This window comes from Monodelphis domestica, chromosome 4 (genome assembly GCF_027887165.1).
Source record: "Monodelphis domestica isolate mMonDom1 chromosome 4, mMonDom1.pri, whole genome shotgun sequence".
NCBI lineage: Eukaryota > Metazoa > Chordata > Mammalia > Didelphimorphia > Didelphidae > Monodelphis > Monodelphis domestica.
In genome coordinates this window covers 139374839-139388833 of record NC_077230.1, presented here as the reverse complement: position 1 = coordinate 139388833, position 13995 = coordinate 139374839, and the positions used below count along the sequence as shown (strand labels likewise).

The 13995-nt window shown below is 34.7% G+C and overlaps 1 protein-coding gene across 7 annotated transcripts in view; it reads left to right on the top strand.

Moving 5' to 3' along the window:
- The window catches only part of LRP1B (LDL receptor related protein 1B), a 2480145-nt gene that overhangs the window by 2397224 nt on the left and 68926 nt on the right, over positions 1-13995 (top strand). For all 7 annotated transcript variants that reach the window (XM_007494117.3, XM_056797188.1, XM_056797186.1 and 4 more), the window contains one exon: positions 1127-1288. In XM_007494117.3, coding sequence (XP_007494179.2) covers positions 1127-1288 — 162 coding nt within the window. The remainder of the gene's footprint in view (positions 1-1126; positions 1289-13995) is intronic.

The window sequence follows — 13995 nt, the reverse complement described above, 5'->3', positions numbered from 1 at the left end:
GGCCAGATGGGTGAGAGACAGACTGCCGGGGGTGGGCAGGGCCTGGAACCGGAGTGCAGACAAACAGGGCCGGGAGCTTGGGCACCAGGTGAGAGGCCAGGAGCAGAAGCAGGAGCCGGAGAGGGCCGCAGGCAGGAGCTGATCAAGATGGTTTTCTAAAAGGCATCTTGGAAATACGTGGCTTAAAAAAATCATTATCTAGCCTAAAAAAATTTGAGAAGTTCTCATCCAATCTAGTGGTCGACTCGAATATAGGACTACAATCCCCACAAGCCTTTGCTCCACTTCCCCAAAATGCTTTGTAATCTCATGCAATTCTGAGGTGGGCCTAGATCAAGGAAGGATTTAAGCTGGTGGCAAAGGTTTTTGGGTCTCTTTTTGGACTTCTGTTTTGGAGCAGAGGTGTCTCTTCCATGATGTGAGGTTATTTTGTCTAGGCCTCTGGCCTAGGCACATGTTTCTTACTTGTATATTCTTTAATCCTTAATCCTTAATAAACCTCTAAAAAATATAATACTCCTTGCAGAGAGAAACTAATTTCTACCTGCCTCAGTCTCCCCATATTCCTAAATTTTAACTGTTATAATGTCAAGAAGTTTATATTCTAAAGGGGAAAAAAATTGTTCAGTTCAGTTATTGGTGTGTGTGTGTGTGTGTTTTGGTCATGCCCAACTCTTCATGACCCCATTTGGGTTTTATTGGCAAAGATACTAAAGTGGTTTGCCATTTCCTTGTCAGGGTTATTTGGCAGATGACAAATTTGAAACAAATTGGGTTAAGTGACTTGCCCAAGGCCACACAGGTAGTAAGAAACATCTAAGGACAGGTATGAGCTCAGAATGACTCATCTTTCTGACTTCAGTTATGGCACTCTATTCACAGGGCCAGCTAGCTTCTGCAAGGGGAGTAGTGGAATATATATATAAATAACTTTTAATTGAAAAGAGATTCAAATGAGTTAAAAAAAAAACCTGGAATCTCAGGGAGGCTTAGGAATATGTCCACAGTCACACAGCTAGAAACTGCAATTCTGTACCTAGGATTAAAATTCAGAGCTTTCTACCACACCATGTTAACTCATTCAAATTTTTTTTTTCTTCTCCCTTTTTTTATCCTTTACCAACAGGAAGACCAACCTGTAGCTGTGCCTTGGGTTTTACTGGTCCAAACTGCAATCAGATGGTCTGTGAGAGATTTTGTCAAAATGGAGGGTCTTGCAGTGTTACTGCAGGGAACCAACCCTACTGCCAGTGCATGCCTGAATACACAGGAGACAGATGCCAGTACTGTAAGTGGAGGCTATGTCTATCAGTACATTCTGGAGCCTGTTTTGATTTTAATGTTTAGATAAACAGAATCTGCATCTGTATTTTAATCTTTCTCTTAGTTTCAGTTTTTATCTCTTCTCTTCTTTATATATAATATGTGTGTGACTTTGAGTGAGTCATTTCAATTGCTGTCTCAATTTTTTTTCCCCTGAGAATGAATTATGATACTACCAGGTACACTTATTTAAATGATCTCTTGGACAACTCCATTATTGGATAAATGTTTATAAAATATGTAAAATGTTTTGTGTAAATTGCTTACCAGCTCTGGAAAGGGGCAGGGAAGAAGACAATTTAGATCACATAACTTCAGAAAACATGCGCAAAATTGTTATTACTCATAATTGGTAAGATAAAATATCTCTACAAAAAAGGTAAGTCATTCTCAGCCATCCATATATGACTTAATCATAACTAATATTTAACCCCGGGCCTTCCTCATCCCTACCAAAGTTTTAGGTCATGGTAATTGTATTTAGTTAGAAAAGTACAATACGTTGCTTTAGAAAATCATAAAATAAATTTAGATCCAAAGTAAAATGATTTTTCTATTGCCCTCCCTACTCCCATTTAATTTATGTAATAGAAATTAGACTTTAAAGACATTGCCTTCTGTCTCATTTCATTAATGGTATATCTACATTTAGTTATGTGCTAGAAATAAGCCAGAAGGTAGAATGATGCATGACAGTCACTGTAGCTTATAAGTGTTCTTGGAAAGGACAGGTCTGGCTGATCTATGCCATGCTTTGAGGTTCACCAAGGGAAAGATGGCCTAATGTTTTATAAATGGCTACATGGTCATTTCATTATCACCATTAGGAGTCACAGCACTTCCCATTTCTCCTGCAGAGCACTTTATTAAAATTAACCAATTAATCCTAAAACAGGGGTTAAGTAACTTGCCAAAGGTCCAGGAGTCCTAATAGCATCGGCAAGATTGGACCTCAAACATTGTTGATCAAGATGTCAACTAACATCCTTGGAGAATGATTAGGCAATAGTTTGCAAGGAAGCAATCCTCTAATATGACTGTAGACAGTTCAATAAAAATTATTAATCCAATAGCTAACAAAACCTAATAAGTAGAGGGTTGTATCACTGTGCATTTACAAGACTGCTCACTAGAAATGAAGGAATGACAGAATGGTTCATTACAATGTCTAATTAAAGATCCATTAGTGGGAGGTAAAACATCAGTTCTTAGTTGTGCTGAGTAAAAACATTTCATAACTCTAATGACAAAGTAAAATGCCGAGGTCTGAAATGCAAATTAATTTGAACAGCAGCAGCCCAGGGAGGTGAGACTGAGATAAATAATGGCAAAAATCAAATTAAGTATTCTTTAAGGAAGTTGTACAGGACCAAACATAGCTGTATTTCATGCTCTGCTGGAGCAAGGTTTCTTGGTGTAAATCAAAGACATGAATAAGAACAGTATTTTGCATTTGAACTAAAGTATTAACTTAAAGGGAAATACCAAAGGCTATTTGTAATTTAATAGTGATAACATTAGGGCTAAAGGCCATTGTAGACAAACTGACTCTGTGTCTAAGAGACAAGTATCAAAATTAAATGGTGACCTGGATGTCCTTTCACTGATGTTTCCTAAGTCCTTTAGTTACCTGCACAGGAAACAATTATAATTTCAATTGACTTCACTCTTAGAAATATCCATGCTAGGCCTTATTCTTTTTTTATTCTAATAGGCTCAGGTATTAAAATGTAGAGTTTAAGAATTGTGCTTATCTGTGATAACTATGTCATCGTATTTAGAGCTACCACATATTTTTGTGTTAATAATCAAATCCCATAAATCTCAATAGAGTGGGGATCTGTTATAAATCAGGTCTAGAGTGTCAAGCTAAGGGGTTTGAATTTTACAAAAGAGAGAGTGCTGAAGCTACTGAAGGTTTGTAAGTAGTGGGGGGGGGTAACTATGAAGAGACTGTTTTTTAGAGAATGCATTGGAAAGGAAATACATAATTATCAATTCATCTATCTGCCAGAAGTATTTATCAAATCTACCACCTGCTAGTTCCAGGGAAATACACTCACACTCACACACACACAAAAAGTGAGCTCATCTTTGAGGTATGACATATTCCCAGGAAACTATACAAAGGATATATAGAAAATAAATAAGAGGGAAATTAGGAAAGATGTATTGAAGGAAGTAACATTTGAACTCAGCCTGGAAGCTTGCTAGTAGTTATATGCAACAGTAATATAAGGGGGGGGGGATAGGGGTTGTTTTTTAAAGGGTTGAATTGATTATTTAAGAGTTTGATTGCCAGGAATTTAATTAATTTCAAAGAAATTTTATTTACAATTTATTTGTAAAATGTAGAAAGAGTGAAGCAAGAAATCAGAGAGAGGACAAGGTAAGATATCTAGCCTGAACACTAAGTAATTTACTCCTGGCTCCTCTGGGCAGGGAGAATTAGTTTCAGCATGCCTCGACCTTGGAAGTCTCTTCAGAAAATCCAGCAGTTAAGAGTCTGCCCCTCTTCACCAGCCTCAATTTGAAAGCGTGAGGAATTCCCTCCAGCAGAAGTGGAAGTCCAAGTTGAACTCCACTCCAATAATCCCCAACCTCTGTGTAGCACTCTCTCTTTTAAAGGCATTTTCTCTTGTGTCACTTCCCCTAATTTCATGTCTACCAATCACAGCTGACACTCTGCTCTAGGACTGCCCAGAAGGCAGTTAGTCGATTCTGATTCATTACCCACTATTTCACACGTGGGTCACAGACTTCCTACTTCATGATTAAGTAGGATCACACTTTGGGTGATTAGATATAAATGGGTAGATCTTCATACTTAACTTTTAAGTAGGGTGTTTACACTTATGGGGATTAAAATCTAAAAATAGACATGAGTTACAATTTAAATTTTCACAATCAGGGAAGAGCTAAATACCTTCATTGTTACAATCAGGGGAGAGTCAAATCCAATTTTCACAGTAGGAAGACCAAAAAGGAAACATTCCAGGGATAGAGGAAAAGCCCTTACATTAATTAGCATGAAGCAGAGCAATGAAATATCATGTAAAAACCAATATGATTAGAGCATAGAGGGCATGAATGAATATAATAGATAATCAGCCTGGAATGATAAACTAGAGCCAGTTAATGAAAGATTTTCAGTGCCACACAAAAGAGCCTGTATTTTGAACTTAAGGTATTAGGGAAATGATGAGGTTTCCTGAGTAGGGGAGTGACAAAGGTCAGATCTGTACTTTAGTAATATCAACTTGGCATGTAAGTGGAGCATAGTATAGAGAAGAAAGGAACTTGGGAGAGTGAGACCAATTAGGAGCCTACTAAAATAGTCTAGGTGAAAAGTAACAAAAGCCTGAATGAAGGTGGTTGAATAGAGAGTGGGAAAGAAATAATACATTGTGGATATGTATCCAATAAGACTTTGCAACTAATTAGATGTCAAGAATTAGTGAACATGAAAATATGAGTATAACTTGCAGGTTATGAACTAGCATAGTGGTGTATTCAGCAAAAATTAGAAAGTAAAAAAAGTGTGCATTTAGAAAAAAGAGATGAGAGTGAGGAAAAAAAATTGTTATATGGATATAATGTGAGAACTACTATTTCATGCCTTTTTATATCTTACTTTTTAGCACAGTGCCCTGAACACAGTAGTTATTTAATGAATGTTTGTTGAATGAATGAATGTAGGAATCTAATTAAGCCATCTAGATACCACCCTCAGAAGAAATTCATTACTTCTTAGACTTCTCTTAGTCTACAGCTTAAGTGGTAGCCATGTCCATGTGTTCAATTCAACCATTCACTTCTCAGCTTTTTCTTTTTTTCCTATTTTTTTCCATTTGAATAAGTTTATTTAGTCATTTTAGAACATTATTCCTTGGTTAAAATAATCACATTATTTTCCTCCCTCCCCTCCATTATCTCTTCCCATAGTCAACATGCAATTTCATTGGGTATTACTTGTGTCCTTGATCACAACCCATTTCCATGTTGTTGTTTACACTAGGATGTTCATTCATAGTCTACATCCCCAACAATATGCCTTCAACCCATGTTCAAGTAGTTGTTTTTCTTTGGTGTTTTTATTCCCACAGTGTTTCCTCTGAATGTGAATAGTGGTTTTTTTCGTAGGTTCCTCTGAGTTGTTCAGGATCACTGCATTGCCACTAACGGAGAAGTCCATTACATTCGATTGTACCACAGTGTATCAGTCTCTCTGTACAATGTTCTCCTGGTTCTGCTCCTCTCACTCTGCATCAATTCCTGGAGGTTGTTCCATAAATTTGTTCTCTCTTTTTTTTTTAATCCTCACCTTCCATCTCAGAATCAAATACTGTATATTGGTTCTAAGGCAGAAGAATAGCTAGGGGTAGGCAATGGGGGTCAAGTGACTTGTCCAGGGTCATACAGCTAGGAAGTGCCTGAGGCCAGATTTGAACCTAGGACCTCCTGTCTCTAGGCCTGGCTCTCAATCCACTGAGCCACCCAGCTGCCCCCTCAGTTTTTTCTTGAAATTTTCTTTAAAATTCTTTTTTAAATGGTCTTTCAAATTAATTAATTCATGCCATATGTAATTTATTAATAGGATTAATTTCAAACTTGTTATTTATCTATCACTAGACCTAGGACACATTCCATGCAAAGAATGATGCATTTGGTGTAAAGAAAAATTGAGTGGATTCAAACACTTTCTGTAATTTGGTTTTATTGTTTTTAAAAAATGATATGTTGAAATAGATGTCTTCTGAAGTTTGTTCCAGCTCTGAAGCAATTATTTTGTTATCCTATATCTAAATCAATTAGTGAATGAAGAAATATGCTCTAGTAACCACAACAAAATAGTATTTACATGGTTCTTCAAGGTTTGCAAAGTGTTTTAGCTATTGACTCATCTAATCCTTGCAATAACCCTGTGAGGTGGACTCTATAATTATATCAGTTTTATAGATGAAGAAATTAAGATTGAAAGATATTTTCTTATCCAGCATCATACAGCTGGGTATAAGTTTAAAGCAGCATTTGAATTCAAGTCTTCTTGACTATATGCCACTCAACTACTTAGCACTTACAGGACCCTTTTAATGCAAATAATAAATCAACTAAAATGATCAAACGGATTAAAATTAGCATTATTATGAAGGTATCATTATTCAAAACATATTTAAAATATGGTCCTTGCATCCAACCCAATTTATATTTATGAAGCATAAATTTATAGAGCAGAAATTCTAAAAGTACAACCATTTCAAGGGATTCATATTCACACTAAATTAAAACTATGAATTGAATACTATGTACCAGGCACTACATTTAAGTGCTGAAAATACAAACAGGAAAATGAGCTGATCCCTTCCTTCAAGAAGTTTGCACTCCAGTAGGGGGAGCCAACACATATAGTGCCAAGGGAAAGATGTTTTCATCAAGGAATTCAAAGAGATGATGAATAGAATAATAGAAGTCAATTGAAAAATGTTGTTTCTTTCTTTCCTTTTTTAAACCCTTACCTTTTTGTCTTAGAATTGATACAAAGTTCCAAGGCAGAAAAATGATAGGGGCTACAAATTTGGGGTTGTAACTTACTCAGCCTAATACAGTCAGGAAACATCTGATGCCAAATTTGAACCCAGGACCTCCCGTTTCCAGGCCTGGCCCTCTACCACCTAACTATTCCTAGATAATCCTTCCAGAAATAGTAATAGTAGTTGTACAATTATAGTTCCTAAAAGAAGAGGTAGAAAGCAGGTAATTGTGGCAGAGAACAGGTATGGCAATAATGTGGAAAATGTCTAAAATCAAAGGCAATGATTGGGTCTAAGGCTAGTTAGACAAAGTGAAGTCTTATCCCTGAAGACATTGGGCAGAATTTCCTAAATTTCTCCAAGGCACAGTTTCTGGAGATCTGGTTGGAGGGTGTAGTAGGATGAGGATTAAATGAGAGAATAGTCCTGGTGAGAGATCAAAGTCAATTATTCAGGGGTCAGCTTTATATAGTGAAAAGTCTTCTGAATTTGAACACCCCAGGTAGGGAGTTTCTAAATTTCTTCAATAAAATAGGCTCTACAAATTACTAAAGAAATAAAATCACAGAACTGAAAAAATTCAAAAGAATAGATTTTTATTGATATCTTTTCTTATTATATCATCTCTCTTCCCTCTATATCCCACTCTCTTCCCCCACAAGAGAATCCTGCTTTATAAAAAAAGACTTTAAAAGAAAAAAGAAAAGAAAAACATAAAACATAGGTATAAATGGATTATTTTCTTTAAATGATATGAAGTTTCTACCTAAAACCATCTGCAAGTATTCATGATGGGGAAAAGTTAGAAGCCTTCCCAATAAGATCAAAATGAAACAAGGATGCCCATTACCACAAATATTTACCATAGTGGGGCAGCTGGGTAGCTCAGTGGATTGAGAGCTGGGCCTAGAGATGGGAAGTCCTGGGTTCAAATCTAGCCTGAGACACTTCCCAGCTGTGTGACCCTTGGCAAGTCACTTAACCCACATTGCCTAGCCCTTACCACTCTTCTGCCTTGGAACCAATACACAGTATTGATTCCAAGATGGAAGGTAAGTGTTTTTATATATATTTAACATAGTATTAAAAATGCTAACAATAGCAATAAGAGAAGAAAAAGAAATTGAAGGATGCCACATGGGCAGAGTTATAAAACTATCTTTGTTCCTAGATGATATTACAACATATTTGGAAAATCCTAGAGATTCAACTAAAAATGTTAGTTGAAACTATCAATAATTTTAGTACATTATCAATAAACTCAATAAATCATCAACATTTTTATATATTACTAACAAAGTCCTGCAAGAAGATAGAGAATTTCACTTAAAATAACTACAAAGAGAATAAAATATCTTGGAGTATAACTGCTAAAACAAGACCAGGAACTATATGATATAATTATAAAACACTTTTATACAAATAAAATTAGATCTAAATAAATGGAAAATTTTGTTTGTGGATGGGTAGAGCCAATGTAATTAAAATAAAAATCCTGACTAATCTACTTATTCAATGGCATCTCAATTAAATTACAAAAAAAAAAAAGAGAGAGAGCTAAAAAAGATAACAGAATTCATTTGGAAGAACAAAAGATCAAGAATATCAAAAGAATTAATAAAAAATTTAAAGAAAGGAGGCCTATCAGTACTATGTTTTAAATTGTATCATAAAGCAGTAATTGCTCAAACTCTCTAGTACTGGCTAAGGTAGATCAGTGGAACAGTACAGACATATAAAGATTATGGTAACCTTGTATTTTCCCTAAGATAAGATCAAAATGAATTCATGATCTAATCATAAAAAGAGATATCATAATTAATTATAAAAACAGTACATATTACTTGTCCCATTTATGGACAAGAGTAATTTATGAATCAGCAAGAGATGGAGTGCATTGTAAAATGTAAAATGTATAATTTCAAGTGCAATAATTTGAAAAGTTTTTTGTACAAATAAAACAAATGTTGTCAAGATTAGCAGGAAAGCAGAAATGTTGGGGAAATCTTTTATAGAGAAAGTCTTACACAACTCATCATAGAGAATTTTTTTTCAAATTAATGAGAATAAAAACTATCTAAGGAATGGACAAAGAATATGAAGAGATAATTTTTCTGATGAAGAAACCAAAGCAATATATAGGTATATGAAAAAAATGTTCTGAATCACTACTGATTAGAGAAATGTAGACTAAAACAATTCTGATATGCCATTTCACACCCATCAGATTGGCTAAAATGACAAAAGGGCAAAATGACAAATGTTGGAGGAAATGTAGAAAAATTAGGATACTAATGCATTTTTGGTAGAGCTGTGAACTGATCCAACTATTTTTGAAGAGAAATTTGGAATTATACCCAGAGAGTTATAAAATTGTGTATACCCTTGGAAATGTTTACTACAGAGTTTAGGGAGAAAGGAAAAAAAACTGTTATCTTCCAAAATATTTATAGTAGCTCTCTTTGTAGTGGCAAAGAACTGGAAATTAAAGGGATGTCGATCAATTGGGGAATGGTTAAAAAAATATTGTAGCATATGATTGTGTTGGAATACCACCTACCTTAACAAATGATTATCAGCCTAATTTAAAAATAGTCTTGGAAAGGACTATACAGTATAATGAAGAGTAAAATGAGTAGAACCAAGAGAACATTATATAGAGTGACAAATTTAATATTTGAAAAATAAATTGTGAATGTTATCTCCAGAGAGTAAACTGAATAAAGGAAACATGAAAGATATAATTTGTATATAGGTGTCTATCTCCCAAATGATGCCTTCTTTGATGCAGGGAGATTGGGAGAGGCTGGGACGATTCTGGAAATTCTATTAATAAAAATTATTTTTGATTTCTAGAAAAAAGAAAATCACTAAAATAAATACTATGTTGAAAAAACCTGACATATTCTGTCACTTCCATCTTATATGAGATCATTCAGCCTCTCAGATCAACTTCGGTTGTATCATCTGTAAAACAAAATTGTTGAACCAGAATACTTCTAAGTTTTCTTCTCTCTCTAAAGCTATGATACTGTTATTCTGTGACTATAAATTCTATAGGAATGAGAAAAAGAAAACATAGCATCATGGAGGTGGGACTTGAACTGGTCTTTGGTGGAGGGATGGAATTTGGTGATGCCATAACTTTATCCCTATCAACAGATTTTACACCAATACAATATGACTATTTATTATTGAATTTTATTATAACCTACAGAACCATTTGAAGCATTATGCAGAGAGTTGTATTGATGTTTATTGCTACTCCTACAGAGTCGCAAATGAGAATTCTCTGAAACATGCAGAATACATATGCAGCCTACAAGTAAAGGAAGGTTCCCATAAAAAAGTAGATGGAGTTAATAAACCATTCCTTTCTTCCCCTTCCACTTTCTCTTAATGACTCAACCCTCTCCGTTCCACACATTCCCCAATAACACCATTTGCCCTAACTGCAATAGAAGACCATTGAGGCTTCAGGGCCACTGTTTTGAGCTCTGTCTTCTCATTAAATATTTAAGGTGCTCTTTACTTGCACAGCTCTGATCTTTCTCAATAAAGCATTCCACATAGAAAGGAAAGGCATTTAATTTGAAATTTGTGAGATGACATAGATTCATTTTAGTCTGGTATGATTGGTATAGAGGAAGGTTGATTAACCAGTGGGAGGATGACAGAAAAAAATAAATACATCTTTGATCTTCAAGTTTTTCTTTCACATCAGTAGATTTAGAAAAAAAAAAACTGTCAGGGTTAGTACAAATGTCCTTGAGGATCAATTTCAAAGGACAAACTTTACCTATCATGTTGTAAGAACAGAATTAATTAAGGAAAGATTTTTGTTTCAAAGGCTTACTTTCCTTTGAATGAAATGTAAAGGAGAAATTGGAGTGGGGGATACCAAATATATACATGTCCGTTGGAAAAGAATAACAAATGTTTAAAATAGATTTAATAGAAAGATTGAAATAGATTTCCCCAAACAGATGGAAGAGATGTCATAAGTAAGATAAAATATGTACTGTGATGACTTGAAGAAATCTCTACCACATACATGCTGTGAACAGAAGGCCAAGTTTGGAATTCCGTATCGGGAACAAATGCATATGTGTGACAAGAACAGAAACGAACATTCTGCATTCTGAAATTTTATTTATTTACTTACTGAAAAGTAAGTACTCTCTTGCCATTTTCATTTCTTCAAATTATTCCTCAAACAAGTAACAACACAATGTTTGTCAAGGCAAATATGGACAGTTAAAAGCAATACAGTAACTTTGTGACTTGTGATTTGACTAAATATGGATTAAGAGGAAACGCTTGAAGAATGCGTAATTACCGTCACTGGCAACATAACAGTAACTTGTTTCCATACCAGCTGCACAAATCTTGATTTTGAGATGATTTTAATCTCACAATATTTCAGAAGCAACATTTCATCTCCTAAATATGCCAATACTGGAGTGATAAAATCATCTCCTAGAGCTTGCTAAAAATTAAAATGGCTTTGACAATAGAGACAGTTATGTGTCCCTTTCCTAACCTAAGGAGAAAGCATTAAAGGAAAATAATATAAAAGAGAATGATAGCCAAAAGAAATGTGAAGCAGAAATAATGATCATGCTATTTTACCTGTTCTAGTTTTAGATCTGTAAAATGAAATAGGTAGGTGTCTTAAATAGTTCCCCTCCCCCTTCAACTAGATGTATGTCCATTTGGGAGACAATAAAATAAATTCTGTGCATCGCATTTAAAAAAACAAAAAACAACCCTGCAGTAATTGTGATTCTGGCCCAATTGCTATTAAACAAACTGCATGGATCCACAAATAATTATCTTCAAACACAATTGGGTCTTTGAAAACAATATAGTACATAAATCATGCACAGACAGACACACAGATTAAACAAAAATGTTTACTTGAGGCTTACCCCAAACCAAACAAATTGTTTCTAGTTGAACGCCTCTGCAAACATCATTTTTTAAAGAATTAATTTAAATGTAAATTTAAGGGTACTTTTTAAACAGGGTGTTACACATCAGATTTGGATGGTCTCCTGAGATGTTTTGGAATAATGCCACAGTTTGGGAAGCTTGAAATGCTTTAAGGAGAATGAAACAAAATTAGACTCCTGTCTTCTCCAACCTTCATGTTTAAGAAATGAAGTTTCCATCAATGAAAAGTGGAAGCTATTATTCTATTTTATGGGAAAGAATCTCTTCTGATAATTAATATCATTATAAGTAACTCTTATGATCCTTGTCTATAACCAAAAGGATTATTGGTCAATAAGTAAAGCTTGAACTTCCAAAACCATAAAAAGTTTAAAATTTAATAGAGAGATCTATGGTCTTATAAGATGCTTCTTTTGAAGGCAGGAGCTCCAACTTTATCTACACTTAAATTGCAAACCAAGCAAGAAATACTTAACAAAAACGAACAAATAAAAAAAATCTGTAACTCACTTGTAATCAGAATTCACAAATGTTAGTCACAGAAAATACAGTGGGTCCTTATTACAGGATTTGACTTAAATGATGGAATAAAAATGCAAAGAATCAGTATTCCATGAAATGTCTTAATAGAGAAATACTCAGACTAAGCCAAAACATTTGCAAAAAAATGTGAATTTTAGAGATCAATAGTTTTGCTTTTCTCGGCACTTTTTTCATACCAATTGAATGCGTAAGAAAATATTCTGATACCTTCATGAGAATAAATTTCTTTATTGGTGAGACTCACAGAATTTCGTAGCTGAAAGGGATTTTCTTGACCACCTAATAAAACCTATTTGGGAACACTAACCTCCCTTTACAGTGACCCAGAAAATCACAATTCCAGTGAGGAAGAACCATTTTCATAAGATTTTCCTTACTTTGAACATAAATTTTCCTCAGATATGTTTACTCATTGTTCCTAGTTAAGTCTTATGGAACTAGAGAGAACAAATCTAATCCTTCTTCCATGTGACAACCTTCAAAAAATTTGATGACTGTTGTCATGTTTCTCTGTCTTCTTTTTTCCAATCTTAATATTTCATCAAATGATCCTTATGAAATTGTGATTCTTCAGTGTCCCATCTGTCCTCTTCTGGATGTTCCTTAGCTTGTCAATGTCTTTCCTAATAAATATCACCCAGAACTAAATACCACACCCCATCTGAGGTATTTCCAGGGCAGACAACAGTAATACAATTTTATTTCCTTTTGCCTGTAAACTGTCTCACAATGTAGCATGCAATATACCAATACTCTGCACATCTTCCACCCAATTTTTTTGTCAATCTGTGGTCTAATAGATGTCATGCATTCAGATATATTAGAATATTTGTTCAGCAGTCAAATAATCAATTTGTATTGCCAAGTTCTCATGTGCAATTTGGACCTAAATTCATGATAACTCATGATAGAATTATAAATTATAAACAAATAAAAATAAATATAAATTCATGACACAATCCATCTTATTGCTCATCAGAAACTTTGGAGCTTTGATGAAACACTGATTTCATCTCTGTAAATTCTAGTAATGATTCAGGTCACAACCTCTCTATTAGTCTTCTCATTTAGTACTAGAGTATATATTTTTACTTATTTTTAAAACCCTTACCTTCCATCTTAGAATCAATACTGAGTATTGGTTCCAAGGTAGAAGAGTAGTAAGGATAGGGCAATGGAGATTAAATGATTTGCCCAGGGTCACACAGCTAGGAAGTGTCTGAGGCCACATTTAAACCCAGGACCACCTATCTCTGGGTCTGCCTCTCTATCCATTGAGTCACCTAGCTGACCCCCTAGAGTCTTTTTTTTTTTAAGCATCCATAGAGAAGCTGTCCAATATGGTAGAGGCATTCCTGGTTCTTTTAATTTCTCAAAAGTGTCATCGTGCCCAATGTGCTAAATCTGGGGCAGCTGGATGGCACAATGAATATTTCTGTGCACTTGGAACTAAGAAGACATGTTCAAATCTGGTCTCAAGCCATTTACCAACTCTGTGACCCTGGGGAAGTCACTTAATCTCTCTCTACTTCAGTTGCCTCATCTGAATAATAGAAACAATAATTGCACCTATCTCTAATGGCTTTTCTGAGGATCAAATGACAATATGTGTAAATCTCTTTGCTAGCCTTAAAATGATTCA